We start from the raw sequence: 27,998 nt of genomic DNA, 5'->3' as shown, positions 1-27,998 counted from the left end.
CTGGGCGTTTCCACGCTGACGTCAGTGGGATACGTAAGCAGGCTGACCCCAGCAAGGTGCCGCGCGCTGAGTGACACGTACCGTTTATAAAGACGAGGAAGGAAGCGGAACGGGCCGCAGCAGCACCGAGCTCAGGTTGGTACACGCGCCGCGGTAGGCTTCGCCGAGGCGGCTACACTCCGAGCTGTTCGCCGCTGAACAAAGACGACGGCGTCGAGTGAGCTAACCAGGCTAACCAGGCTAACCAGGCTAACCAGGCTGCTTGATATTTAGCCCGCACAGCTACCGACGTTAGCTCGTTATAAGACCGCCTCGCGCGTCAGAGCCACGCTGAGCTTTCCGCTGCTCGACCCTGCGGGTCTATTTCTGAATATCTCTTCGTCGAAGCGTTTGATTTTGTCCCCAGAGAACCGTTTAGTGTCGGAGCTGATAGCATGTTAGCATGGCTGGGCTAGTCCAGCTCCTCCACGGTTAGAGTTTAACCTGTTGTTTATCTAGAACCATCTAAACATCACTTCCGGCCGGGCCTCACCTGGCAGCTCAGTTTGATGACCTTTGTTTTATCACATGGTGATTATTGCAGTGACACATTAACTACGTGACCGCGATGAAAAGTACCGTATCCTCGTGAGATGTTCACCACAACACACACACACACACACACACACACACACACACACACACACACACACACACACACACACACACACACACACATAGGGTTGCCAACTCCCAGAGATTGAAATAAGGAACGTCTCTCGCGGGCAGCTGAAAAAAACAAGGCTTTTGGGGGGTGAAAAACGCATATATAACAGCATTTTGCCACAGTTACACCTATTACAGACTATAAAAACACATTAGGCTACTGCATCACACCTACAGTAGCAAGACTGCAATAACTCATGATCAGCTTGATCAGTTTGTGTTTGAGGCCTGCAGTGAGACAGTTATCATTCCAGTCTCATCATCATGATGGACAGCAGCTCTCAGCCACTGACCGGACGCTAGAGCAGCTCAGCAGCTCCTTCAGAGGAGACTGAGACCCTCAGAGCAGGAAGCAGCTGCCAGGCCTCTCATCCCCACCGCTGTCAGGCTGGACAGTTCTACTGTGCAGAATATAACCTAATCCTGGACGTTATAATATGCTGCACCCGCCCTTTCAGCGACACTTTATCATCCATTCACTCTGCTAAAACATATTGTACATATTATATCATACTGCATCATATATTGCATATTGTATTGTATATATTGTATATAAAATATATATATATAATATCAGGATAAAATAAAATGTAACAGGATATATATAAATATACATATATATTTATATATATCCTGTTACATTTTTAAGATTCAGGTAGTATATACAGTTAAATCTTCATTGTCTTTAGCTTCTATTGTCCATCCTAGTATGATTTGCACTAAAACTTGTTAATTATTGCACCATGCATTACTTTTGCACCCTGCTGTGGGTTCTATGAGCCCATACACCTGTAAATTTCTCCACTGTGAGATTAATAAAGTCTTCTATTCCTATTCTATTCTATATTTATTGCTAAATGTGCAAAATAACAAACAGCTGCTGTCTCTTCTGGATTTTAACATTTTCTTTTTTTTATTATTTTCAACTAAAAAAGTGCAAAATCAAAACTGAAAAACCTTCTGAACAAAAAAACTAACAAGGTTCCGTTTCTAAACTGAAAACACTCCACAGTCTGCAGCAGCAGACACACATCACTGAACTAAACACGATATATCCGATATGGAAACGGCACAAACTGACATGTCTCTGGAAGCCAGGCTGCTGCTTTAATGTTGTGATTTCCTTCTTCCCACGCGCTCTGTGACCAAACTGACTACTGGCCAATGAGCTGCCGCGGCCTCCGAGGAACGGCCTTTTTTTGACCAATGAGATAAGAGTGATTCTGTTGTCGAGCCATCTCTGTCAGCTCATTGGTCACAGAACGTCAGAGAGCCGCTGAACAATTTACCGTAAGTTTTCAAAAAAAAGCGCATGTTCCATTGACTCTCACAAAAATACGGAACAAAGTGCGTTCCTTTTCAGCTCAATACGGAACGCACACTTTTACATCCAAATACGGAACGATTCCGTTTTTTAAGGAACGGTTGGCAACTCTACACACACACGTATCTTCAGGTAGCCTTGTAGGAATGGTCGGAACACAAAATTATGTGATTTTTCAAGATTGTTTTCTGAAATTAAGTTTGTCTTTAAAAGCTGTCCATAAACCTGAGACTAGCTGCTGCCTGCAGTACCAGGCCCAGAGGGTCTGGAGGATCTGGAGGGTCTGGAGGGACAGAGTCCCACTGGGCTGTTCAGGATTGTTGAAGCATTTGTAAATGTGAGGCCAGATTTTTATGATCCGTAACGTTTTAAATTCGACATGTATGCTTTTAAAACTTAACAGCTCACATGATTAAATACAGTAAATCGGTTAATTGCATTATTGGTCGGTCGTGATTAATAAGACTTTTGTATTTAATTTTGAATAATAATAATTTTTTTTGAATAATCGGAGTGTGAGAGCGCAGTGTGGCAGCTCCCCGTCGGCGCTAGCTAATGGTGGTACATTTAGGAGATGTGCTGCTCGTCTTCACAATACAACAGGATTCATCAGGACCTGGAGCTGAAGAGAACCAGTCCCGTAATCTTTTTAAAGAGTTTTCACAGTGATGTCCGTCTGTCTGCGTTCCTCAGTCAGCTGCTAATGAAGGTGTCTGCAGAGACGGCTGCTTTCCTCAGGGAAATTCATCCAGTGCAGCCGTTCCATGCAGGACGGTCATGATGAGTTGGACTGGAAAGAGACGGTCCCCGTCTCTGGACGTTAAAGGAGACGTCCCCGTCTCTGGACGTTTAAGGAGACGTCCCCGTCTCTGGACGTTTAAGGAGACGTCCCCGTCTCTGGACGTTAAAGGAGACGTCCCCGTCTCTGGACGTTAAAGGAGACGTTCCCGTCTCTGGACGTTAAAGGAGACGTCCCCGTCTCTGGACGTTAAAGGAGACGTCCCCGTCTCTGGACGTTAAAGGAGACGTCCCCGTCTCTGGACGTTAAAGGAGACGTCCCCGTCTCTGGACGTTAAAGGAGACGTCCCCGTCTCTGGACGTTAAAGGAGACGTCCCCGTCTCTGGACGTTTAAGGAGACGTCCCCGTCTCTGGACGTTTAAGGAGACGTCCCCGTCTCTGGACGTTTAAGGAGACGTCCCCGTCTCTGGACGTTTAAGGAGACGTCCCCGTCTCTGGACGTTTAAGGAGACGTCCCCGTCTCTGGACGTTAAAGGAGACGTCCCCGTCTCTGGACGTTAAAGGAGACGTCCCCGTCTCTGGACGTTAAAGGAGACGTCCCCGTCTCTGGACGTTAAAGGAGACGTCCCCGTCTCTGGACGTTAAAGGAGACGTCCCCGTCTCTGGACGTTAAAGGAGACGTCCCCGTCTCTGTGCAGACCTGCCAACCTGTAGGCATTTTGCGTAGCAGGTACACAATTTGACATGAAAACCCGCTGGTACGCTCCGCCTCATTAAACTACGCAAAAAGCTGCAGACGTCTGTGAGCGCTGGTATAAATGCGGACCGTGGACGTTCTCATGTCTGACAGCACGATGCAGCAGCAGGGCTCTGAAGTGTCACGCTTTTCGGTGTGTTGTCACGCATTCACGGCACACATTGTATTTGTCACGCTGAAAAAAAATACCGGTAAATTAGGCCGGTGCGCCGCAGCTCTGGAACCGGGAGGAAACACATGTGCTCCCCTCGTAGAGCTGCGACGTTCAATGAACACAGCATTGTGTACACAAAGAGCCGTTCGTTTGAACGGCTCTTTCAAGTGAACGACGAGAGCCGGTTCTCAGCTGTCTGCGAGCCGTTCCTTTGTGCAAATTGTCCTCGCTTCCTTCACGTGTCTCCTGAGTGTCTCCTGAGTGTCTCCTGAGTGTCTCCTGAGTGTCTCCTGAGTGTCTCCTGAGTGTCTCCTGAGTCCCTCCTGAGTCCCTCCTGAGTCCAGCTGTCTCCGCTGCTTTCGTGTGAACGACCGAGTTTCACTTTTCCGCAGCAGCTAACTAGCGGAGGAGGAGTGTCGCGAAACCGGAGCGGAGCCGGTGTTTTGGAATAACTGAGTCCCTTTTAACTGGCGACTGGGTTTCTTTCACGTCCCTTGTTGCTGATAGATGTTAAAAACCAGACAAAAAGCCGTTCAGACCTTTTATGAGTCTGATTTCAACATCTGAGGCTACTAGCAGCAGCAGCAGGAAGTGCTAAAGGAAGTCAGTCACCAGTTAGCAAGGAAACCAGTAGTAATTTGAAACGCCGTATTCACGGCTTTATAAAGGTTTTAGTAATGGAACACACGCGCACGCATGCGCACACACACACAGCAAAAAATGCTTAGATAAAGGACATGTAGCAGCATGTTGAAGCTCTTTTCTGGGGACAACGTGCACGGTCAGCCGCAATGTAATGTGTATCAGAAAAACATCAGTTTAATCTTTGCCAATAAACAATTTAAAGAACCACATGAGAGCTTAAAACTGCCAGCCCCCCCCCCCCCCCGATCGACAACTGTTCTGGCAAGTGGTACTCAAAACATTTTACCAAGGTTGGCAGGTCTGCCTGTGGGAGCCGTCCCCTCATGTCTCCACTCTTCCAGTGCCTGGTCTTGTTCTGACCCATTTGTCCACAGAGGGCTGTGGTGTGAAGTGGACTGGTCCGGCTCCCTGCCAAGACGGAGGGGTTGTCTCACAATGAGGCAGTTGTTGGTTCGATTCCCATCTCCTTGTCTACATGTTGAAGTGTCCTTGGGCGGAACACTGAACCCAGGCTGCTCCCAGTGATTGGCTTTCCTGCCTGGCATGGTGCCTCACACTCCTCCACTGGTGTGTGAGGAGTGTGTGAGGAGTGTGTGTGTTGTAGTGTGAAGTAGGGCTGTAGCGATACACTCATTTGACGATACTAGGGATGTGCGAGTACCGATACCAGGTATCGGTATCGGGCCGATACTGGCCTTATTTCAAGGTATCGGGTACTCGTGAAGGCTACCGATGCCAGCCGCCGATACTCACGGCAAGAAAACCCCACGCGTAGTGAGCCCTCCTCACCAGCAGGTGGCGGTAGTGCAGCCGAATGGGATGCAAGCTGCCGACAAACATGAAGGAGGAAGAAGCTCCTCTCTGGAGCTGACAGACGCAGGGCTGCACTGCAGCGGGTTGATTCTCCATGAGTCTCATCCAGAGCAGAGACAACAGGATGAATCCAGAACGGCTGCTCGTCTCACCAGAACCGCCGGGGTGGAAATTCTGTTATACAAGTGAAAACGAGCCGAGCTTTGCAGAGTGCTAACTCTGCTATGCTAAAATTGCTAAAGGAGGTGCGCGATGTTGTTCATTTACCACTAGTAATTTGTTTAAACACCTCAGGGCGACGCTTGTGGACGAGAGTCTGACGCTGTTGTGCTGGAAAAAAGAAAACTCCGGCAGCAACTCGACGGCAAACTCTGCAGAAGACCGAGAAACTGAAGAGCAGAGATCCGAGAGCAGCACAGAGAACACGAGCAACTCTTTAAACTTCTATCTTTGACTTTAGTTCATTAAAAAAAAATAATTAAAATTAGTACATTTAAAAACCTTAGTTTATGTAAAGTGTAAAACTCAGAGAAATTGTTTTATCTTGCACTTAATTTCATTTAAATAAGTGCAAACTCAGTTGCTTGTTTTATTTTTCAGACTATTATTTTGGACTTAAACGTAGTGGCTGGGCTGCCTTTTTATTGGAAATAAAATTCAATTTCAAAAATAATCTCATTGCATTATTTTAAATTTTATGTGTATAAAGTATCGGTATGCAAGTATCGGTATCGGTGAGTACTGAAGATGAAGTACTCGTACTTGGTATCGGTCTGAGAAAAAGTGGTATCGCACATCCCTAGACGATACGATACGATACACGATATTCAGCTCACGATATGATATATATCACGATTTTCGGCCAATGATATGATCCGATACGATTCGATGCAACTCGATACGATTTGTTAAACTAACATCATTTTCTGCAAGATTTTCCAGGGAAAGTGTGATTTTGGTGACATCTTGTTACTGTTCCGTTGACTTGGATTGATTTAACCGAACTGAAAAAAGAATGCATCAAATACACAATATATGGCTCTGACTCGGCAGAGAGTCTGCAGCTTGCAAATGCTGCACAAAGTGAATCAAAGACGTGGCGAGAAAATGTATTTTTAATTGAAACAGTGCAAACTGTGGCCTGCAAGCCTTTGTGAGGTGAATAAAGTGCAACAGCATTCCAGTGCACTTTGAAAATTGCAGCAAGTGGCCTGTTCTGAACTTCACATTTAACTTCTGAGGGTATCCCTCTCGCCACCCAGTTAGTAAACATAGTACCTTGGTTACTCTAAAACAGCCAATAATTCAAGTAACAACGAGCCATTTGAACACATTTAACTCACTGGTGACGTGTGAGGTGCGCCCGTAGGTGCGTTGTATTTCCTGAGTATTTGACGTTTGTGTGACACAGCTTGCAAACTGCAAATGTTTGTCCAAATCAACACTTTCTTTCTTCTTTTTAAAACTTTTTAAAACATCTGATGTAACCCTTTAAGCCCTGGGCTATTTTTCAGAGCCTCTTCTCGAAAATGACATACTAAACTAAAAAGAGTGTAACACTGTAATAACTGGGCCTATTGGAGTGGTTACTGTCTCCTCATAAAGTGAACACTTGTAAGATTTGTCCAGATGTGTAAATATCAGTATATATGTTACTGGTTAAGTGTGACTGAAGATGGAACACAGCACAAATGAAAAATTTTCAGTCTCGCCTAAAAAAAAAAAAAGCACTTTCAATGTGATCATCTCTTTGGAAAAGTCCAGCTGCAGCTCTAAACCTCCATCAGATCATAGACAAATATGTGAACACTCTCTCTGCAAAGGCTGACTCTGAGAAAGTGAAGCAGAACAACATTTGACAGGTTTTAGTACAGACAGGTCAGGCGATGGCACACTTTGGCACACTATGGTGCCATCTGTGTAATCTGAATTTTCTAATGTACCAAATTATATTTTTCACTTTTATATCACTGCTGAGGTTCAGTACATCCAAACAGAGCAGTCTCTGGCGTGACTGCAGTGGAAATTCACACAGAGCGTCTGTTTCCGCTCAGCTGGACGCTCCGTGCGTAAAGCCTCCTCTGTATACAGGCTCCCAGCTCCGCAGCAGCTTCATGAATACAGACACCCCGTACGGCGCTAGACTCGTCTGAGCCAATAGAATGCAGCGGGGGTCACCGACATGTGATTGACAGCTCTGTTAGCCAATCAGAACAAGCAAAACACCGTCATGGCGCAGACAAACTGTATGGCGCTGACCAATCACAGAGCTCCTTGAGGCTAACTGGGGGTCAGTTTTACGCCCGGATTGACGTCAGAGAATGCTAGGTGGCTAAGCTAAGTGATCCCGATGGACAATAAACGCATAATTCGGACTCTATATGGCCAAAAGTCCAGGTAAGAGGCGATTTTTTTTACCGCAGTTTGAAAACGCGATCTTGCTGTTGGCTGTTTTTGTGGCATTTTCTGGCGGATTCTGTGGTTTTAGAGGCTTTGAGTGGCATGGTTGTAACCAGCGGAGTCTCAGCTCTCGTCTGAGAGGCTGTTTGTGTGAATTGTATCATGTTTCATTGCGCTACGATCAATATTTCGGCGAGTGGGTTGACACGATCACGAATATGGTTCATAATTCATTTAGCCTTCTAATAGCCTTAATGTTATAATGGCTGATATATTCGGTTAGCCCAGGCTCTGCTGTTTAAGCATCATGACATTCTGTCAGAAATAATCCATATTATTAGACAATCTCTGAAATGTTTGCTGCCAGGCCCCCAATTGGGGGGCGCTCGGGCGTAAGACACGGCGGCGCTGGAGTTAAATTCTCTGCCATTTTCTCGATCCTTCTTGCTCTTTCTTCTTCTGTGGGTAACTTACTAGAAGTGCTGCAGCGACACCAGTGGCTGGCTGACCTAATTGCTCTTCCTGCAAAGCAGACGGAGCAGGGGGAGGGGGCAGCGAGCAGAGTGCCGGACGGAACAAGCGGGATTTGAATGAGACTTAATCTATCGATACTTGCGGCTGAAAGATCGATACTTTCTGGCGAAAAAAAATATCGATTTATATCACAGAATCGATAAAATTGCCCAGCCTTAGTGTGAAGACATGCAGCATTTAAACCTAAGGAGGCGAAGTTGATTGGAGGGACGGAGGCTGGACCAGGACCTCCTGACTAGCAGAGTCTAACTGGAAGACATCCGTCTGTCCTCCAGACTTTGTCCTGAGATGCATCTTTTAGAACTGGACCCGTCCCAGATGGACGCCCAGATCCTTGGAGAGGACGGAGGAAGGGAGGAGAATGGAGAGCACAGTCAGGGCTTCCTGCTGATGGCTCTGAGATCCATCACTTCTGCAGGATGACAATATAATGGAACCGTTTGTTCAGCAGGAGGTCGTCCATCTGGGTCTCCTCTGGATCCCCTCTGGATCCCCTCTGGATCCCCTCTGGATCCCCTCTGGATCCCCTCTGGATCCCCTCTGGGTCCCCTCTGGATCCCCTCTGGCTGTAATGTCTTTAAATTTTAGTGAGAGAGACCCAGACGTCGGGGTCATTCACAGGAGACCAGAGGTCACAGGTCGCTCCCGTCCTGTGTGAATAGTTCGTACCGTAAACATGGAGGGAGGAGCCGCGCCGCTGTATGAGGGTTCAAAGCAAGGGAGGGAGTGGCGGCTTAAGACCAGGAAATGGCGGTGAAGAGTCCTGAGACGTCCCCGGTGCAGAGCTGTGGGAAACATGCAGCTTCCCACTGAGCAGTCCAGCCCTGGGGACGGGGTGGGGTCTGGGGGGGCGTGGCTTTTCTCTCAGGTTCAGTGACCCTTGGTGATGGAAGCAGCGGGGGACATGGTGTCCTGACACGGCCTCCAGGGGGCGCTCTGTTTGACTTCCTGAAAGAGTGTTTCGGTCTTGAAGGAGCGACGCCCGGGAAGCGGTCCGGCGCTCTAACGTCTGGTCTTCTTTCTGCCCCACTGGAACCGGGTCCAGGTTTGTCTCCACAGGACGCTTTGACGGATCAGGTCCAGGTCTCGGTCCCGGTCTCATCATGAACGTGTTCGACCGCAGCATCAACCTCGATGCCCTCTTCAAGTTCTCCCAGATGTACGTGAGCCTGTGTGTGTGTGTGTGTGCCTGTGTGTGTGTGCCTGTGTGTGTGTGCCTGTGTGTGTGTGTGTGTGTGTGTGTGTGTGCCTGTGTGTGTGCCTGTGTGTGTGTGCCTGTGTGTGTGTGCCTGTGTGTGTGTGTGTGCCTGTGTGTGTGTGTGCCTGTGTGTGTGTGTGCCTGTGTGTGTGTGCCTGTGTGTGTGTGCCTGTGTGTGTGTGTGCCTGTGTGTGTGTGCCTGTGTGTGTGTGCCTGTGTGTGTGTGTGTGTGTGTGTGTGTGTGTGCCTGTGTGTGTGTGTGCCTGTGTGTGTGTGTGCCTGTGTGTGTGTGTGCCTGTGTGTGTGTGTGCCTGTGTGTGTGTGCCTGTGTGTGTGTGCCTGTGTGTGTGTGCGTGTGTGTGTGTGTGTGCCTGTGTGTGTGTGTGCCTGTGTGTGTGTGTCTGTGTGTATGTGTGTGTGTGTGTGTGTGTGTGTGTGTGTGTGTGCATGTGCGTGCGTGCGTGCGTGCGTGCGTGCGTGCGTGTGTGTGTGTGTGTGCTTCACCTGTGCTCTTCCTGCAGGTCCCGGTCCACCCAGGCCCACCTGAAGAAGGTGTACTCCAGCCTGGCGCTCTGCATGCTGGCGGCCGCCGCCGGCTCCTACGTGCACCTGGCCACCCGCCTGCTCCAGGTGAGCCTCCGTGGTGATTGGCCCAGTGTTCGGCGTGCGGGGGGGGGGGGGGTGTGTGAAAATAATATTCCAATTTAGCTGTGTAGGTGGGCTGTGTTCATGTCCCTTTAAGACGCTGCGCTACATGACTCCGCCCACTCCTGATTCAAATCCCAGCAGGCAGCAGAAGCAGAGCAGACAGACGGCGTTCGACCCTCTGAACCAGCAGACGTGATCTCTGGACACACAGCCTGGAGACATGCTAGTTTAGCCGCTAGCGGCTACAGGCTAACAGCCTGCGGGGCTGCTGCTGGTCCACCGTCCCGGACAGTGAAGCTCCTCAGCAGCTGATTGGCTGATATTCCCTGCAGGAGCTCCTCATGCTGTTCTATTGAACCGGCCGTATGTTCTGGTGTGTTTGTTTACATCACGCTGCATGTGCAGCTCCGAGCCATGCCTTGTGTCTTCTTCTCCATTTTGGAGCTTCTGTGTCAGAGTGACGGCGCCATCTGAAGGCCTGGCAGGTGAACTACATCGTTTTCAGTCCTTGTTATGTTTCGTGGATGCAGATATTTCCTGAAGGAAATACAGGGACAGGAAACTGAGGAGGAGATGTAAACAAACAAGCTGGGCTCATCTGTAGCTCGGGGACAGGTAGACGTCCAGCTGTGTTCCATTCTCAGCTGCTCATAACATCACATCACACTGGAAACATCTGGAACCTCGTAACATGAATCATTTCCCAGAGTCTTCAGTCATCGGATTTTCCCTGAAGCCCACAGAGAAGACATTTACATTACCAGCAGAGTTCTGTCGGATTTGGACGTCTGTTGCTGTGAAAGTTTGGCCTCGTGAACCAGCCCCGCCCACTCCACATCCACATTTGGATTTAGTAGCTGGGGGGTCTGGGGACGAGCCAATAGAAAGAGAGTGCGGCTCGGCCATGAAACGGCCGAGCCAATCAGCGTTGGCGAATTCCGGTGGCTAAACCGGAAGCGACGTCATCGCTGAGCGTAGCAGAGATTACGGACTTCAACCATCATCTGAAAGCTGTAATAAGTAAAGTTACAGCCAAAATACCAAGAATTACAACAATCAAGCAGAGCCAGAGTCTGAAGGGTCTGGCCTGGAGAGTTTCTAACAGGAAAAGACGTTTTCACGTGTCTTTGCCTGTAGAGAAGCTAGAGCTAATGAGCTAAAGCTAACTCTTAGAGACGCTAACGCATCTTGATGACGTATTTCTTTTGAAGCGCTGATTGGCTGAAGTGCATTGTCAGTCAGAGGAGTAACCGACGCCCCCCGCAGGAAGTTTGTATTGGCTTGTCCCCAGACCCCCCAGCTACTAAATCCAAATGTGGATGAGGAGTGGGCGGGGCTGGTTCACCAGGCTAGTGAAAGTTGGGATGCATAGATTAGTTAGTTTAGTTAGTTTTGTACCCTAATCTTGATAAATCTAATAGAATTTCAAGAAAACTGACCCCATATAATGAGAAATAAAATGTTTGCAACACCTGAGCCCACAGTAAACTGTCAGAAGTTTAATCCAGTACAATCCCCCCCCCCCCCCAGTAGTTATTCATTTATCGTTATCGAGGTGAACTGTTCAATATATCGCGGTATTGGTTTGAGGCCGTATCGCCCAGCTCTACTGTGAATAGGAGGCAGAAGCAGCTCGGTGGAGATTTCCTGTCCTCAGTCTTTAATGAAACGATGGAAGTACAGACGCCGTCCCTCCGTTCTGCAGACGGAACGCAGAACCTTCAGTCCTCCAGCAGACCTGAGCTGCTGAAATAATCAACACAACCTGCTGCTGACCTGGTTCTCCGGCGGCGTGGCGGGGGAACCAGCAGCAGGAGATCTGACGCTCAGTCCTGAAGATCATGGAGGGACAGAAGCACAGACATCGTATATTTACTGAATCTGTTTACCAGTGACCGGTCCGGTCCGGTCCGGTCCGGTCCGGTCCGGTCCGGTCCAGTGTTGTCTTCATGGCCTGTTGAGCGGTCCTCCTGCTGCTCTGTGGTTCCTAACAGATCCAGAGCATCAGCGAAGAAACGCAGAGGACGCTTTGTTTGGGCCCCGGCCCCCAGAGGTCAAGGCTCCCCACCTGCTCCGCACCGTGGAGGGTTTGAAACCAGGCGCTCAGACCCGGGTTTACAGGTGTTGGCTGCAGTGGGGACTGTGGCCTTGGTGTCCTGTCTCATCCCATCCTGTCCTGCCTTGTCCCCCGTCCCCCTCAGGGAGGCGTGCTGTCCGTGCTGGGCTCTCTGGGGATGATGTTCTGGCTCGCCATGACGCCTGCCAGCCCGCACACCGAGAAGAAGAGGCTGGCTCTGCTGGCCGGCTTCGCCTTCCTCACAGGTAGGCCGAGTGGACGACTGGCCCCGCTGGGGGGGCTGGTCCCCGGGCCGCTGGGGGGGGGGCTGGTCCCCGGGCCGCTGGGGGGGGCTGGTCCCTGGGCTGCTGGGGGGGGGGGCTGGGTCCCCGGGCCGCTGGGGGGGGGCTGGTCCCTGGGCTGCTGGGGGGGGGGGCTGGGTCCCCGGGCCGCTGGGAGGGGGGGCTGGTCCCCGGGCCGCTGGGGGGGGGGGGCTGGGTCCCCGGGCCGCTGGGGGGGGGCTGGTCCCCGGGCTGGGGGGGGGGGGGGGGCTGGTCCCCGGGCGGCTGGGGGGGGGCTGGGTCCCTGGGCTGGTCCCCGGGCCGCTGGGGGGGGGCTGGTCCCCGGGCCGCTGGGGGGGGGCTGGTCCCCGGGCCGCTGGGGGGGGGGGGGGGGGGGGGCTGGTCCCCGGGCGGCTGGGGGGGGCTGGGTCCCTGGGCCACTGGGGGGGGGGCCCCAGCCACCAGGCGGGGGGGGGGCGGCGGGGGGGGGGGCGCTGGCGCCGGCGCCGGAGCGTTGACCCTGTCCTCTGTCCTCTGTCCTCTGTCCCCTGCAGGAGTCGGCCTCGGCCCCACTCTGGACTTGGTGATTGCTGTCGATCCGAGGTGTGTGTGTGTGTGTGTGTGTGTGTGTGTGTGTGTGTGTGTGTGTGTGTGTGTGTGTGTGTGTGTGTGTGTGTGACTCAGGACGGTCTCTCTCGTCCTCAGCATCGTGGTGACGGCCTTCCTGGGGACGGCGGTGGTCTTCATCTGCTTCTCGCTCAGCGCTCTCTACGCTCAACGCAGGAGCTACCTGTTCCTGGGCGGTAAGGCGGTCTCCAGGGTCACCTGAGCAAGGGCATGCACAGCGGCGTGCACGGCGGCGTGCACGGCGGCGTCCTTCAAAGCTCTCGTCTGTCTTTTCAGGTACGCTGATGTCCGGCCTGTCTGTCCTCTTCCTCATGTCTCTGGCCAACATGTTCTTCGGCTCCGTCCTGCTGTTTAAGGTGAGCTCCAGCCCGTCCCGCCCGTCCCGCCCGTCCCGCCCGATGCCGATGTCTTCACGCGTCCTCTGTCTGTCCCCACAGGCCCACATGTACCTGGGGCTGCTCGTCATGTGTGGCTTCGTCCTGTTTGACACTCAGCTCATCATCGAGAAGGCGGAGAACGGAGACAAGGACTACGTCTGGTGAGGACTGCTGCTCAGTGCTGGGAGGGGACGGCTGTCTTTACGTCTCCTCACACCGTCGTCCCACCTAGCCTTGGCTAGGGGTCACCAGCTCCGCCCGAGTGTGGAGTACCGGGACAGGGCGCCCCCCCCCCAGGACAGGGCTTTTTTTACTGTTCAGCACTTTGCGTTGTTTTTATGAGAAGTGCTTTAAAAAGAAAGATTGAGACTGAGCTGGCTCCGCCCACCACCGCTGCTCTGTGTCTGGCGTGGGGTCGGCTCCGGCTGCCTGCTGCCCCCTGGAGGCGGTGTGAGCTCGGCGCGTTCCACCGTCTGCAGGAGCTGCGCCCAGACGGCCGGTTCCCCCAGACGCGGTGAACAAATGAGATCGTGCACGCCGCTCGCCTTGGCATCACGCCAACTGTTCTGGTGGTCAGAGCGCTGCAAGTCAGCGCGTCCGCGAAGACCTCCACGCTGATAGGCTGTCCTGGCGCCAATTCGCTTGAAAAGTTCAATTATTTCAACCCGAGTGACAAGCGTGGAGCGATGAAGCAGCAGGCTTTGGGCGGCGAGCAGTGGGCGGAGCCGAGTGGCACTGCAAGTTGACGGGTGCGCGAATCTTACACTGGAAACGCTCACTGCCAATCGCGCGCCGCGTCATCGCTCGCCGTCCGGCACCCGCCACTCAAGTTTTTGAGCAACGATCGCGCCATTACATTGACTTTGTATGTAATGTGCCCCCCCCCGGTGGAAACGAGCGTGGGGCGTGTTTGAGCTCCGTGCAGAACGGAGGCGGACCGCCAGGTCAGAGCGCGGCCCGGGAGGCGCTCCAACAGAGCAGAATGAAGCGTCAGCTCTGAGGAGAACCGAGTCCGGCGGAGAGTTTGGAGTTCACATCCCGACAGTCCTGGACGGAGGTTCTTATGCGGCCTGGGAAAAGAAAAAAAATCCCCCCTGTCGTCTCTCATTGTTTCCTGTTATCGACAGGTCGGCTAACTTCCCAAAAATGTTGGAGAACACAGAACAAAAGTAATAAGCTGTTGGGGAAGGCTCGGTGTTCGTGCTGGAGCTGATGAAGACCTGCAGCGCTGTCAACGGGATTTAAAGGAGAAGTTCGGTTTAAACAGTTTTCATGTTGTTTATACGAGGGGGGATCCAAAAGTTCCCGGACTGTGGTTATAACTTTTTATTTTTTAATCTTCGCAATTATTTGAAACTGTCACCTTCAAAATCCTCTCCTTTGGCTGGAATACAACGCTGCACCCGAGATGTTCACTGTTCAGAAGAGTCGCCATGACCGTGCGTAACTGTGCCAGAAAGATAGAACTTCGATTCCCCGCCCCCGCCTGTATGCCTGTCTTACCTTTCCGCTGCCGCTCCAGTTTCATCTTTGACAATAGAATATGGCGGTGGGGAGGCTGGCTGGTCACGGTTTTAGTCCAAAATTATGCTTTACACACAACATCTGGTGCTATTTCTGTGCGTAACGGGGCGTCCTGTGGTCTGCTGTGATGAGGCCATGTCCAGGAGCCTTCGTCTCCCTGCTTCTAATAACCGCCTGAGGATGATCTGTCTGGATCTCTACAACACTCCATCAGTTCTGCAATGTCATCAAAAGTCCTGCGTGGATCTACCAGGACGTCTTCTTCAGTTTTTGTGACGTTTTCCTCTGTTCTGGAAGTGGATTGTTGTCCTCTGCGTGCCTGGTCTTCCTGATGTAGTCTGATTACTCTTAAAGGGCCCAAACCACTCAGAAACCCTAAGAATCCTTCTTAAAGAATGTCTGCAACATGGTGAGTGTTTCTGCCGCTGGTTTCCCAATAAAAAACAAAATGTTTTGACAGAGCGCATATCCGTGGATATCCGCCATCTTGAAAAATCGAAGAGCGGGGAGTAACTCTGTCAACACAAACAGTGACTGTCAGCTGACCGCTTCACGGGGGAAGACCAAACCTGGCACAGTTATGCATGAGGCTATCCTGTAGCGACATCTAGCGGCCAAAGGCGGAAATTCATTGTATTTTTTTATTAATAGAATCAGTCCGGAAACTTTTGGGTCCCCCCTCGTAGAAGAAAGTAGAACAATATCCTCACCCAGAAGACTTCTCTGATCCAAACAGTGCTTCGGGAGAAAGTTGGATCCAAAGTGGAGCTGCAGACATCGTAGGGCTGCACAATTAATCGAATTTTGATCATGATCACGATTTTGGCTGCTGCGATTAAATTTAGATGATCGTCGCGATTTTTAAATTGAAAAAACGGCTCTGCTGCGTGTCAAATCAAGCACTTTTTTAATCCAACAATAAGCCAACCACCAGGGGGCGACCTGAGCCGTGTAGCTCCTGCTGCCTTCAGGGACACTCCGTAAAAGTAGCTGCTGATGGACGCCACTGCGTGTCTCAGTCAGCTGTTAGCTTAGCTGTTAGCCACTGATGAACTAGCTGGCTTTGAACGATTCCTTCATGCTCAAACATCAGTCGATGGAACGCATCTCAGCTTCTGTCCCGGTGGAAAGAAGATGTAAACGCTGAGCGTCTGGGACGGAACGGGAAAGGTTGTTATTGACGGACAGTTCAGGATGTGAGCGGCGTAGCGGCGGCTTGGAGAGAAGGAGGGAATCATTGTTCTGGTAGGTTTCATGTCTGGGTTTAGCGTGGCTGTTTACTGTTCTCTTGTTGTTCAGTGATCATCGTGTTGCTCTCAGGGGTTAGAATGCAGCAGGTGACGGTCTCAGCTGTGAGGCGTTCAGGTTCCGAAGTCATAATCCGGCTCTTTTCAGAACATAGGTCTGGTCAAACGTTTGTAAAAACTCACAGTCGGCGCGTCTATATGTTCGTTTCTCAGGGAAAGCGATCATTCACAACACTGACATGGTTCTAAATAGTCGTTTAGATTCTAATTAAAACATCTTCAGTTATGTGCGCATGCACACCGGACTTCACTGAAGTGCTGAAGACGCACATCTTCAATTTGACACTTGTTTGTTTAAAAAAAAAGTGCAATAAAAAGGTATGTTTTACATAACAATGAATAATCGTGATGAATAATCGTGATTACAATATTGACAAAAATAATCGTGATTATCATTTTGGCCATAATCGTGCAGCCCTAAGACATCGTATGCTGTTAAGGCTGGTCCATGCTTCACATGTCCGCGTTTCCGCGCTTCCTCCCATGCTACATTCTGAGCTCAGCTGTGCGTCTCCCTGCAGGCGCGGTGATCCACGCAGCCTCGACAAGCTTTTCCGGCTCTACAGACTGTTTATCTGCTCCTTTATTACGGATTATTTAGAGAAAATTAAGCACATACATTGTCAGTACATTATCTTTAAGTATTAAAGTTTATTTAGCCTTTTTTCCTGTTTCTGAATCGCGGGGCGGCGGCGGAGCGATCAGTTACTTTCACTTCTGTCTGCAGACCTTCTCCTCCCTCCAGACAGTCTCTCTCTCTTTCCACCAGTTTTTCACTCTTTCGGTGTCTTTAGTGGAGCCATCAGGCTGGAGCTCCGTCTACTTTCACTTTTACCGTCATGTTTTGTTTGCTATGGCGCTCTGGCGCAGGCGCACACTTCCGTGACCTGCGCGCAACGCGGTCTCAAATTCTGGCTGCTGCGCGGACGTCCGCGGACCCTAGCGGACAGGAATTCATGACGATTTTTACGTCACGCGGACCAACGCGCAGCCACGCACACATGTGAAGCTGGACGGGCCTTTAGCCAATGGGGCATGTGTGGCGCCGGCTCCCAAAACGGCTTCAATCATCCAGAAACTCATTAGTGTCACCAACATGTCGTCCTGGTCCCTCAGCCTGTCCTCCACAGCCCGGGGTCGCAGAGTACCTGCTGAGGTTTACAGATCTCTGAAGTGGACACGGTGATCAGGAAGTAAACTGAAGGACATTCACCAAGAGACACAGTAGGGGGCGCTGTGCACCTGAGTTGTTGGTCGCCACCCGCTTATTTGAGTATATTGTTCTACTTCGTTCTATAAACAACGAGATGGCCATCCAAACCCAACTTATCCTCTCACAGTTCCGGATGGATGCGTCGCGATGTGTTTTTTGCCCGAGTTGAAATGTGATTCATGGCTCCAGTGTGGAGCCACCTGGAGGAGCCCCCCCACACCCCCCCTACACCCCCACCCCCCCTCCCAAAACATTTTCAGGCATGCGATCTTTTCCTGCTTCAAGCCCTGCATAACTGTGTGGCATTGTGGGCTGCTTTGCTTTCACTCTTCTGATCATTTCATCCCAAACCGGCTCAGTGGGGTCTAAGGGTGTTTTAGCCCGACCTATCAGAGCCTCTGGACCGAGCACGGCGCGACTGGGTTGGTGTGAAAGCGCCACTCGCTCTAGTTGTCGCTCTAACTCTCCCGCTCCCAGAGCGGCTGAAAGAGGGGGTCTCGGAGCGGCGGGGGTCGCGCTGGGATGCGGCGCGGCAGATGTGTGAAAGCGCCGCGGCTTTAGCTCGGCCCAAAGTCTAGATATTGCGCCTTTATGAACGACACAGGCTCCCGTAGTCGGCTCAATCCCGGGTAAAGTGATCACATGTCACGATGGCAGAAAGAAAGTCTCTGCGACTCACTCTCCAGCAGACTGGCGTGATGAAAATGCTTTTTTTACACTGATTGTTGCGCGGTTTTAGCCCCGCCCCTTTCCTTTTTTGATTGACAGGTAAGTGACAGGCTCGCACACGTGTTTGATTCTTTGCGGTTCCATATCAGCGGCGCTCCAGACAAATTTACCCGTTTTTTTTTGTTTTTTTTTTTCAGCATGAGAAACACAATGTGTGGCATGAGTGCATGAGAAAAGACCGAAATGCGTGACTGTCACGTGAAACTTGAGAGCCCTGAGCAAGGCTGCTGGTTTTACACCAGCTTCCGCCTGGTTGTCATGGATACCCCACACTTCCCTTGTTTAGAGCGGCTGCTCTGCGCGGTCATGAAAAGCAGATGTGAAAAGGGACGGATTAGTTGACGACTCAAACACTATATCTTTTTTACTGGTGCGGCTGCCTTTGGCCCAAATACATGTGAAAACGGCCTCAGTCTGGAGGCTGTGCTGGCCACTCCTTGTTTCAAGTTTGCCAGCTTCTTTTTTCACAAGACAGTTGTGGCATAGCCTGGACTTCTGTTTTGGGTCATTATCTTGCTGTGAGATGAAGCCCTGACCGACTAGACGCATCCCAGAGGGGACTGCATGGCGCTGCAGGACGCTGTGGGAGCCGTTCTGGTTCAGGGTGCCTCTGAACAAGTCACCAACCCTGGATCCAGCAGAACAACCCCAGACCATCACACTTCCTCCTCCATGTGTGACAGTTGAAGCCACACACTGTGGAAGCTTCCTTCACCTGCTCTCCGCCGTACAGTCATCCTGCTGATGAACCCAAGATTTCACGTTTTGATTCATCCCTCCATAAGACCTTTTTCCAGTCTGCAGTAGTGGCAGTGCTTCTTGGCCCAGGCAAGCCTCTTTGTCTCATTCTGACGTCTTAGCAGTGGTTTTCCTGCTGCAGCTCGTCCAGTCGAACCTGCAGCTCCAAGTCTTCTCTTCACAGTAGAAACAGAGACTTTCTCACTACGACCACTATGAAGCTGTGCTTGAAGCTGTCGTCCTGTGAGCCGCCTATCACGCAAACTGTTGACTCAGAAACTTGTCCTCTGATTCAGTTGTGGCTTTGGGTCTGCCAGACCTCTTCCTGTCAAAGTTTGCTCCAGTTTCTGACTTCCTGTTGACGGTGAAGGAAACTGTCCTCACTGACACCTTGACTTCCTTTGCAGTTTCTCTGTAGGAAAGACCTACATTTTTCAGTGTCATGATGGTCTGTCTCTCTTCCACTGTTAATTGCCTTTTTCTTGCCATTTCTGTAGCAACACACTACTTTCTGCAGTGCAACACTGTTCAACTGATGCTCACGAGGGTCTGGCACCACACTGTTCAAACACTGCTTCTATGCTGACAGAGGGGCTTGTTAGTAATCCAGAAAACTTGGAAGACCTGTAGGGATTAGTAGCACCAGCTTCTAAAGGCTTGGTCTCCCTCCACTGCTGCAGGACAGCTATCAACTCTTAACCCATTTTGTGTTCTTGTGCTGAAATGTACTCTGTTTTTCAGCTCTGGGTAACCTTTAAGGCTGGGCAATTTTATCGATTCTGTGTCCGGCACTCTGCTCGCTGCCCCTCCCCCTGCTCCGTCTGCTCCGTCTGCTTTGCAGGAAGAGCAATTAGGTCAGCCAGCCACTGGTGTCGCTGCAGCACTTCTAGTAAGTTACCCACAGAAGAAGAAAGAGCAAGAAGGATCGAGAAAATGGCAGAGAATTTAACTCCAGCGCCGCCGTGTCTTACGCCCGAGCGCCCCCCAATTGGGGGCCTGGCAGCAAACATTTCAGAGATTGTCTAATAATATGGATTATTTCTGACAGAATGTCATGATGCTTAAACAGCAGAGCCTGGGCTAACCGAATATATCAGCCATTATAACATTAAGGCTATTAGAAGGCTAAATGAATTATGAACCATATTCGTGATCGTGTCAACCCACTCGCCGAAATATTGATCGTAGCGCTATGAAACATGATACAATTCACACAAACAGCCTCTCAGACGAGAGCTGAGACTCCGCTGGTTACAACCATACCGCTCAAAGCCTCTAAAACCACAGAATCCGCCAGAAAATGCCACTAAAACAGCCAACAGCAAGATCGCGTTTTCAAACTGCGGTAAAAAAAAATCGCCTCTTACCTGGACTTTTGGCCACATAGAGTCCGAATTATGCGTTTATTGTCCATCGGGATCACTTAGCTTAGCCACCTAGCATTCTCTGACGTCAATCCGGGCGTAAAACTGACCCCCAGTTAGCCTCAAGGAGCTCTGTGATTGGTCAGCGCCATACAGTTTGTCTGCGCCATGACGGTGTTTTGCTTGTTCTGATTGGCTAACAGAGCTGTCAATCACATGTCGGTGACCCCCGCTGCATTCTATTGGCTCAGACGAGTCTAGCGCCGTACGGGGTGTCTGTATTCATGAAGCCGCTGCGGAGCTGGGAGCCTGTATACAGAGGAGGCTTTACGCACGGAGCGTCCAGCTGAGCGGAAACAGACGCTCTGTGTGGATTTCCACTGCAGTCACGCCAAAGACTGCTCTGTTTGGATGTACTGAACCTCAGCAGTGATATAAAAGTGAAAAATATAATTTGGAACATTAGAAAATTCAGATTACACAGATGGCACCATAGTGTGCCAAAGTGTGCCATCGCCTGACCTGTCTGGACTAAAACCTGTCAAATGTTGTTCTGCTTCACTTTCTCAGAGTCAGCCTTTGCAGAGAGAGTGTTCACATATTTGTCTATGATCTGATGGAGGTTTAGAGCTGCAGCTGGACTTTTCCAAAGAGATGATCACATTGAAAGTGCTTTTTTTTTTTTTTTAGGCGAGACTGAAAATTTTTCATTTGTGCTGTGTTCCATCTTCAGTCACACTTAACCAGTAACATATATACTGATATTTACACATCTGGACAAATCTTACAAGTGTTCACTTTATGAGGAGACAGTAACCACTCCAATAGGCCGTGTTATTACAGTGTTATACTCTTTTTAGTTTAGTATGTCATTTTCGAGAAGAGGCTCTGAAAAATAGCCCAGGGCTTAAAGGGTTACATCAGATGTTTTAAAAAGTTTTAAAAAGAAGAAAGAAAGTGTTGATTTGGACAAACATTTGCAGTTTGCAAGCTGTGTCACACAAACGTCAAATACTCAGGAAATACAACGAACCTACGGGCGCACCTCACACGTCACCAGTGAGTTAAATGTGTTCAAATGGCACGTTGTTACTTGAATTATTGGCTGTTTTAGAGTAACCAAGGTACTATGTTTGCTAACTGGGTGGCTAGAGGGATACCCTCAGAAGTTAAATGTGAAGTTAAAAAAAACTGTAAAAGAAACTGTTCAGAACAGGCCACTTGCTGCAATTTTCAAAGTGCACTGGAATGCTGTTGCACTTTATTCACCTCACAAAGGCTTGCAGGCCACAGTTTGCACTGTTTCAATTAAAAATAAATTTTCTCGCCACGTCTTTGATTCACTTTGTGCAGCATTTGCAAGCTGCAGACTCTCTCTGCATAGTCAGAGCCATATGTTGTGTATTTGATGCATTCTTTTTTCAGTTCGGTTAAATCAATCCAAGTCAACGGAACAGTAACAAGATGTCACCAAAATCACACTTTCCCCTGAAAATCTTGCAGAAAATGATATTAGTTTAACAAATCGTATCGAGTTGCATCGAATCGTATCGGATCATATCGTTGGCCGAAAATCGTGATATATATCATATCGTGAGCTGAATATCGTGTATCGAATCGTATCGTCAAATGAGTGTATCGCTGCAGCCCTAGTAACCTTACTGTTTGTTTTACCCTCTGGAAGTTCACCACTTACCGCTGTATCATTTCAAGCTACTGATTGGACTTGAGTGACTTGAATTGCAATAAATAACTGGAGAAATTGGAGTGTTCTAAAACTTTTGACCGGTTCCCGGTTCCCTGTTCCCTGTTCAGTAAATTCCTGTTTTTTTTCCTTGTATTCCCGTTGAAAGTTTCCAGTTTGAAGAGTGGTGTCCCGCTGCTCCGCTGGCCAGACGGTGGCGCTGCAGCCTGCTCCGAGCTGCTGAGCAGCAACTCGTTGCCAGTTGAATAGAATAGAAATAACTGATTGTAGATTAGCTACAGTGCAGCCACGGTGTGAATGAATGAATCATGAATGAATGAATTGGTTTGATGTCGCTGAACAGAGTGAACCTGCTGTTTCCAGGCACTGTGTGGACCTCTTCCTGGACTTCATCACCATCTTCAGGAAACTGATGGTTCTTCTCACCATGAACGAGAAGGTAGGCTCCAAAAACACTCACACAGAGGTCAAGGGTCAAAACAGTCCACAGGGTTCCAGCTTTCCAGTGTCGGGGTTCTCAGCATTAGTTCTCATGGGCCGCACCAGTAATGCTGTGATTTCAACTTCATGGATTTGGGCTGACCCCCTCCCCGCCGTGCACGTGTGTCCTGGAGCGCACACACCAGAGCTCCGGCAAACCAGCAGTGAACCCGATCCCCAGCACCAGGAAGGCACTTCACAGCCTGTCCACTAGGGGCCAGTGTAGCCCGCATGAGCGACTGAGTCCCAGAGTTCGAGAGCGCTCACTGCAGGTAGCATGTAGAGCGCTCGCCGCAGGTTGTAGAGCGCACGCCGCAGGTTCCAGAGAGTTGTAGAGCGCACGCCGCAGGTTCCAGAGAGTTGTAGAGCGCACGCCGCAGGTTCCAGAGAGTTGTAGAGCGCACGCCGCAGGTTCCAGAAAGTTGTAGAGCACTCGCCGCAGGTTCCAGAGAGTTGTAGAGCGCACGCCGCAGGTTCCAGAGAGTTGTAGAGCGCACGCTGCAGGTTCCAGAAAGTTGTAGAGCGCTCGCCGCAGGTTCCAGAGAGTTGTAGAGCGCACGCCGCAGGTTCCAGAGAGTTGTAGAGCGCACGCCGCAGGTTCCAGAGAGTTGTAGAGCGCACGCCACAGGTTCCAGAAAGTTGTAGAGCGCACGCCGCAGGTTCCAGAGAGTTGTAGAGCGCACGCCGCAGGTTCCAGAGAGTTGTAGAGCGCACGCCGCAGGTTCCAGAAAGTTGTAGAGCGCTCGCCGCAGGTTCCAGAGAGTTGTAGAGCGCACGCCGCAGGTTCCAGAGAGTTGTAGAGCGCACGCCGCAGGTTCCAGAGAGTTGTAGAGCGCACGCCGCAGGTTCCAGAGAGTTGTAGAGCGCACGCCGCAGGTTCCAGAAAGTTGTAGAGCGCTCGCCGCAGGTTCCAGAGAGTTGTAGAGCGCACGCCGCAGGTTCCAGAGAGTTGTAGAGCGCACGCCGCAGGTTCCAGAAAGTTGTAGAGCGCTCGCCGCAGGTTCCAGAGAGTTGTAGAGCGCACGCCGCAGGTTCCAGAGAGTTGTAGAGCGCACGCCACAGGTTCCAGAGAGTTGTAGAGCGCACGCCGCAGGTTCCAGAGAGTTGTAGAGCGCACGCCGCAGGTTCCAGAGAGTTGTAGAGCGCACGCCGCAGGTTCCAGAAAGTTGTAGAGCGCTCGCCGCAGGTTCCAGAGAGTTGTAGAGCGCACGCCGCAGGTTCCAGAGAGTTGTAGAGCGCACGCCGCAGGTTGTAGAGAGTTGTAGAGCGCACGCCACAGGTTCCAGAAAGTTGTAGAGCGCTCGCCGCAGGTTCCAGAGAGTTGTAGAGCGCACGCCGCAGGTTCCAGAGAGTTGTAGAGCGCACGCCACAGGTTCCAGAGAGTTGTAGAGCGCACGCCGCAGGTTCCAGAGAGTTGTAGAGCGCACGCCGCAGGTTCCAGAGAGTTGTAGAGCGCACGCCGCAGGTTCCAGAAAGTTGTAGAGCGCTCGCCGCAGGTTCCAGAGAGTTGTAGAGCGCACGCCGCAGGTTCCAGAGAGTTGTAGAGCGCACGCCGCAGGTTCCAGAAAGTTGTAGAGCGCTCGCCGCAGGTTCCAGAGAGTTGTAGAGCGCACGCCGCAGGTTCCAGAGAGTTGTAGAGCGCACGCCGCAGGTTGTAGAGAGTTGTAGAGCGCACGCCGCAGGTTCCAGAGAGTTGTAGAGCGCACGCTGCAGGTTCCAGAGAGTTGTAGAGCGCACGCCGCAGGTTCCAGAGAGTTGTAGAGCGCTCGCCGCAGGTTCCAGAGAGTTGTAGAGCGCTCGCCGCAGGTTCCAGAGAGTTGTAGAGCGCTCGCCGCAGGTTCCAGAGAGTTGTAGAGCGCACGCCGCAGGTTCCAGAGAGTTGTAGAGCGCTCGCCGCAGGTTCCAGAGAGTTGTAGAGCGCACGCCGCAGGTTCCAGAAAGTTGTAGAGCGCACGCTGCAGGTTCCAGAGAGTTGTAGAGCGCACGCCGCAGGTTCCAGAAAGTTGTAGAGCGCGCGCCGCAGGTTGTAGAGAGTTGGTGTCTGGCAGTAACGGGGACTGATCACCAGCGCTGTCCCCAGCCTGAGACGGTCTCATGGCTGCTTCCTGACAAACAGGGCTGTGTAGAGACGGAGTCCTGCTGAGGACCGGTGTGTCGGTCCGTCCGTCTGTCGGCTCCTCGGTTCACAATCCACTCCCGCCGCTCTGTCGTTCAGGAAGTCAAAGTCCCACCCAGTGCTCTTCTGGGGCTCTCTCAGGGCGGTCTCAATGCTGTCTCAATGCGGTCTCAGGGCGGTCTCAGGGCGGTGTCAGGGCGGTGTCAGGGCGGTGTCAGGGCGGTCTCAGGGCGGTGTCAGGGCGGTCTCAGGGCGGTGTCAGGGCGGTGTCAGGGCGGTGTCAGGGCGGTGTCAGGGCGGTCTCAGGGCGGTCTCAGGGCGGTGTCAGGGCGGTCTCAGGGCGGTGTCAGGGCGGTCTCAGGGCGGTCTCAGGGCGGTCTCAGGGCGGTGTCAGGGCGGTCTCAGGGCGGTGTCAGGGCGGTCTCAGGGCGGTGTCAGGGCGGTCTCAGGGCGGTGTCAGGGCGGTGTCAGGGCGGTCTCAGGGCGGTCTCAGGGCGGTCTCAGGGCGGTGTCAGGGCGGTGTCAGGGCGGTGTCAGGGCGGTCTCAGGGCGGTGTCAGGGCGGTCTCAGGGCGGTGTCAGGGCGGTCTCAGGGCGGTGTCAGGGCGGTCTCAGGGCGGTGTCAGGGCGGTCTCAGGGCGGTGTCAGGGCGGTCTCAGGGCGGTCTCAGGGCGGTCTCAGGGCGGTCTCAGGGCGGTCTCAGGGCGGTGTCAGGGCGGTCTCAGGGCGGTGTCAGGGCGGTCTCAGGGCGGTGTCAGGGCGGTGTCAGGGCGGTCTCAGGGCGGTGTCAGGGCGGTCTCAGGGCGGTGTCAGGGCGGTCTCAGGGCGGTGTCAGGGCGGTGTCAGGGCGGTGTCAGGGCGGTGTCAGGGCGGTCTCAGGGCGGTGTCAGGGCGGTCTCAGGGCGGTCTCAGGGCGGTGTCAGGGCGGTCTCAGGGCGGTGTCAGGGCGGTGTCAGGGCGGTGTCAGGGCGGTCTCAGGGCGGTGTCAGGGCGGTGTCAGGGCGGTCTCAGGGCGGTGTCAGGGCGGTCTCAGGGCGGTGTCAGGGCGGTCTCAGGGCGGTGTCAGGGCGGTCTCAGGGTGGTATCAGGACTCATGAATGATCCGAATGTGACTGTCTGTCTGTCTTTTTCTTTCAGGACAAGAAGAAGGAAAAGAAGTAAAGGAACGATTTGAAGTGTAGGAAATTTAAAAAAGAAAAAAAAAATTAAAAATCAGTCAGAAAAAAGGCACAATTTGCAATCTGATTGGTGCTTTTCACTGTCTTCATCTGTTCAGTTCATTCTCTGGTCTCATTCAACCTTTGGCTGCTTCAGTTTCTGAGTCGTGGAGGGACGAGTGGGGGGGACGAGTGGGGGGGGACGAGTGGGGGGGGGCGAGTGGAGGGGGACGAGTGGGGGGGGGACGAGTGGGGGGGACGAGTGGGAGGGGACGAATCGGAGGGACATGTGGCGGGGACGAGTGGAGGGACATGTGGGGGGGACGAGTGGAGGGACATGTGGGGGGGACGAGTGGAGGGACATGTGGGGGGGACGAGTGGACTGACAAGTGGGGGGGACGAGTGGACTGATGAGTGGGGGGACGAGTGGACTGACGAGTGGGGGGACGAGTGGAGGGGGACGAATGGGGGGACGAGTGGACTGACAAGTGGGGGGATGAGTGGAGGGACATGTGGGGGGGACGAGTGGAGGGGGACGAATGGGGGGATGAGTGGACTGACGAGTGGAGAGTCGCGTGGTGGTTGACGCTTGTCCCGTGAGACTGGCCTGCCTGTGGGTTCTCCTGTGGGTTCTCTTGTGGGTTCTCTTGTGGGCTCTCCTGTGGGTTCTCTTGTGGGCTCTCCTGTGGGTTCTCTTGTGGGCTCTCCTGTGGGTTCTCTTGTGGGCTCTCCTGTGGGTTCTCCTGTGGGTTCTCCTGTGGGTTCTCTTGTGGGTTCTCCTGTGGGTTCTCTTGTGGGCTCTCCTGTGGGTTCTCCTGTGGGTTCTCCTGTGGGTTCTCTTGTGGGTTCTCCTGTGGGTTCTCTTGTGGGTTCTCCTGTGGGTTCTCCTGTGGGTTCTCCTGTGGGTTCTCTTGTGGGTTCTCCTGTGGGTTCTCCTGTGGGTTCTCTTGTGGGCTCTCCTGTGGGTTCTCCTGTGGGTTCTCTTGTGGGTTCTCCTGTGGGTTCTCTTGTGGGCTCTCCTGTGGGCTCTCCTGTGGGTTCTCCTGTGGGTTCTCCTGTGGGTTCTCCTGTGGGCTCTCCTGTGGGTTCTCTTGTGGGTTCTCCTGTGGGTTCTCCTGTGGGTTCTCTTGTGGGTTCTCCTGTGGGTTCTCCTGTGGGTTCTCTTGTGGGCTCTCCTGTGGGCTCTCCTGTGGGTTCTCTTGTGGGTTCTCCTGTGGGTTCTCCTGTGGGTTCTCTTGTGGGTTCTCCTGTGGGTTCTCTTGTGGGTTCTCCTGTGGGCTCTCTTGTGGGTTCTCCTGTGGGTTCTCTTGTGGGTTCTCCTGTGGGTTCTCCTGTGGGTTCTCTTGTGGGTTCTCCTGTGGGTTCTCCTGTGGGTTCTCTTGTGGGTTCTCTTGTGGGTTCTCCTGTGGGTTCTCCTGTGGGTTCTCCTGTGGGTTCTCCCTCACTCTCAGCAGAACCTCACTCGTCTTCAGTGCCATACCTTGCTGGCTGGGTTTCAGTCGGCCAGCTGAGCTTCTGATGCTAACTGTTTCTGTTGATTAGCATATTTCTAGTTTTTGCCAAACGGTTTTGACAGCAGAGGATCCTTCCATCCTCCCTTTATGTCGTTTGATTCTTAGTAATGTTGAGTTCTAGGTAGAACTGTGGTGATGGCGAACGACCCTGATGTGTCCCAGTCCGAATCAGACTGCAGCCGCTCTGGATGGGAGAAGAGTCGACATCAACCATTCAGAGGATTTTCTTACTAATCTCTCAATGCACCTGGAAACCTGTTATCTAGAACTTCGGTTTGCCAAATATGATGTTCACCGAATAATTTGGCAGTGGTATGGCGTTTTCTTGGTTCTGATTTTTTGAAAGTGTATAATGTGAAGAATTTATTTTATTGCTGTATAACTGAAATTAAGAATTTGATACGTTTATTCTAATAAATGTTGAACGTGCTCAAACTCTAAGTCTTCTTCACTCCCGGTTCCGGTTCCGGTTCCGGTTCGGGTTCGGGTTGGAGTGGTCACACAGGACATCGCTCTGGTTTTCGGTAACTTTTAAACCCTCCCTGGCCGTTAGTCCCGTTGTCGGGGCTGGCTGCCCTGTCTGCGTAGTCAGCGCTGTCTGTCCTCGGTGTGGCTGCCATGACTTCTAAAAGCGCCAAGCAGAAGAAGGACGAGGCTAGCTTGACGCTAGCTGCCACACACACGCATTCAGGAAAGCCCCCAGTGGGGGGTCTTCCATGGTTCAGGACAGTCTTCCATTGATGAGCGCCTGAAAGGCCCGTCCATGCTTCACATGTCCGCTAGGATCCGCGGACGTCCGCGCAGCAGCCAGAATTTGAGACCGCGTTGCGCGCAGGTCGCGGAAGTGTGCGCCTGCGCCAGAGCGCCATAGCGAACAAAACATGACGGTAAAAG

At 52.0% G+C, this 27,998-nt stretch overlaps 2 protein-coding genes across 2 annotated transcripts; one reads left to right on the top strand and one right to left on the bottom strand.

Annotated features, from left to right (window-relative positions):
- The first annotated feature begins 4 nt into the window (after window positions 1–4).
- Window positions 5–25,627, top strand: tmbim6 (transmembrane BAX inhibitor motif containing 6). The gene is made up of 10 exons (XM_030119079.1): window positions 5–135; window positions 9,117–9,230; window positions 9,791–9,899; window positions 12,119–12,239; window positions 12,809–12,857; window positions 12,960–13,057; window positions 13,158–13,237; window positions 13,319–13,419; window positions 22,202–22,277; window positions 25,571–25,627. Exons 2-10 carry the CDS (start codon window positions 9,175–9,177, stop codon window positions 25,592–25,594), a joined length of 714 nt encoding a protein of 237 aa, XP_029974939.1. The 5' UTR covers window positions 5–135; window positions 9,117–9,174; the 3' UTR covers window positions 25,595–25,627.
- Window positions 25,628–25,727: 100 nt separating this feature from the next.
- Window positions 25,728–27,068, bottom strand: LOC115408239 (circumsporozoite protein-like). The gene is made up of 2 exons (XM_030118874.1): window positions 26,027–27,068; window positions 25,728–25,750 (listed from the first exon to the last, which is right to left on the bottom strand). The coding sequence occupies exons 1-2, from the start codon at window positions 27,066–27,068 to the stop codon at window positions 25,728–25,730; spliced, it is 1,065 nt and encodes a 354-aa protein (XP_029974734.1).
- Window positions 27,069–27,998: the final 930 nt, after the last annotated feature.

The sequence above is a fragment of the Salarias fasciatus genome, chromosome 20 (assembly GCF_902148845.1).
Source record: "Salarias fasciatus chromosome 20, fSalaFa1.1, whole genome shotgun sequence".
NCBI lineage: Eukaryota > Metazoa > Chordata > Actinopteri > Blenniiformes > Blenniidae > Salarias > Salarias fasciatus.
This window is presented reverse-complemented; position numbering and strand designations above follow the sequence as displayed.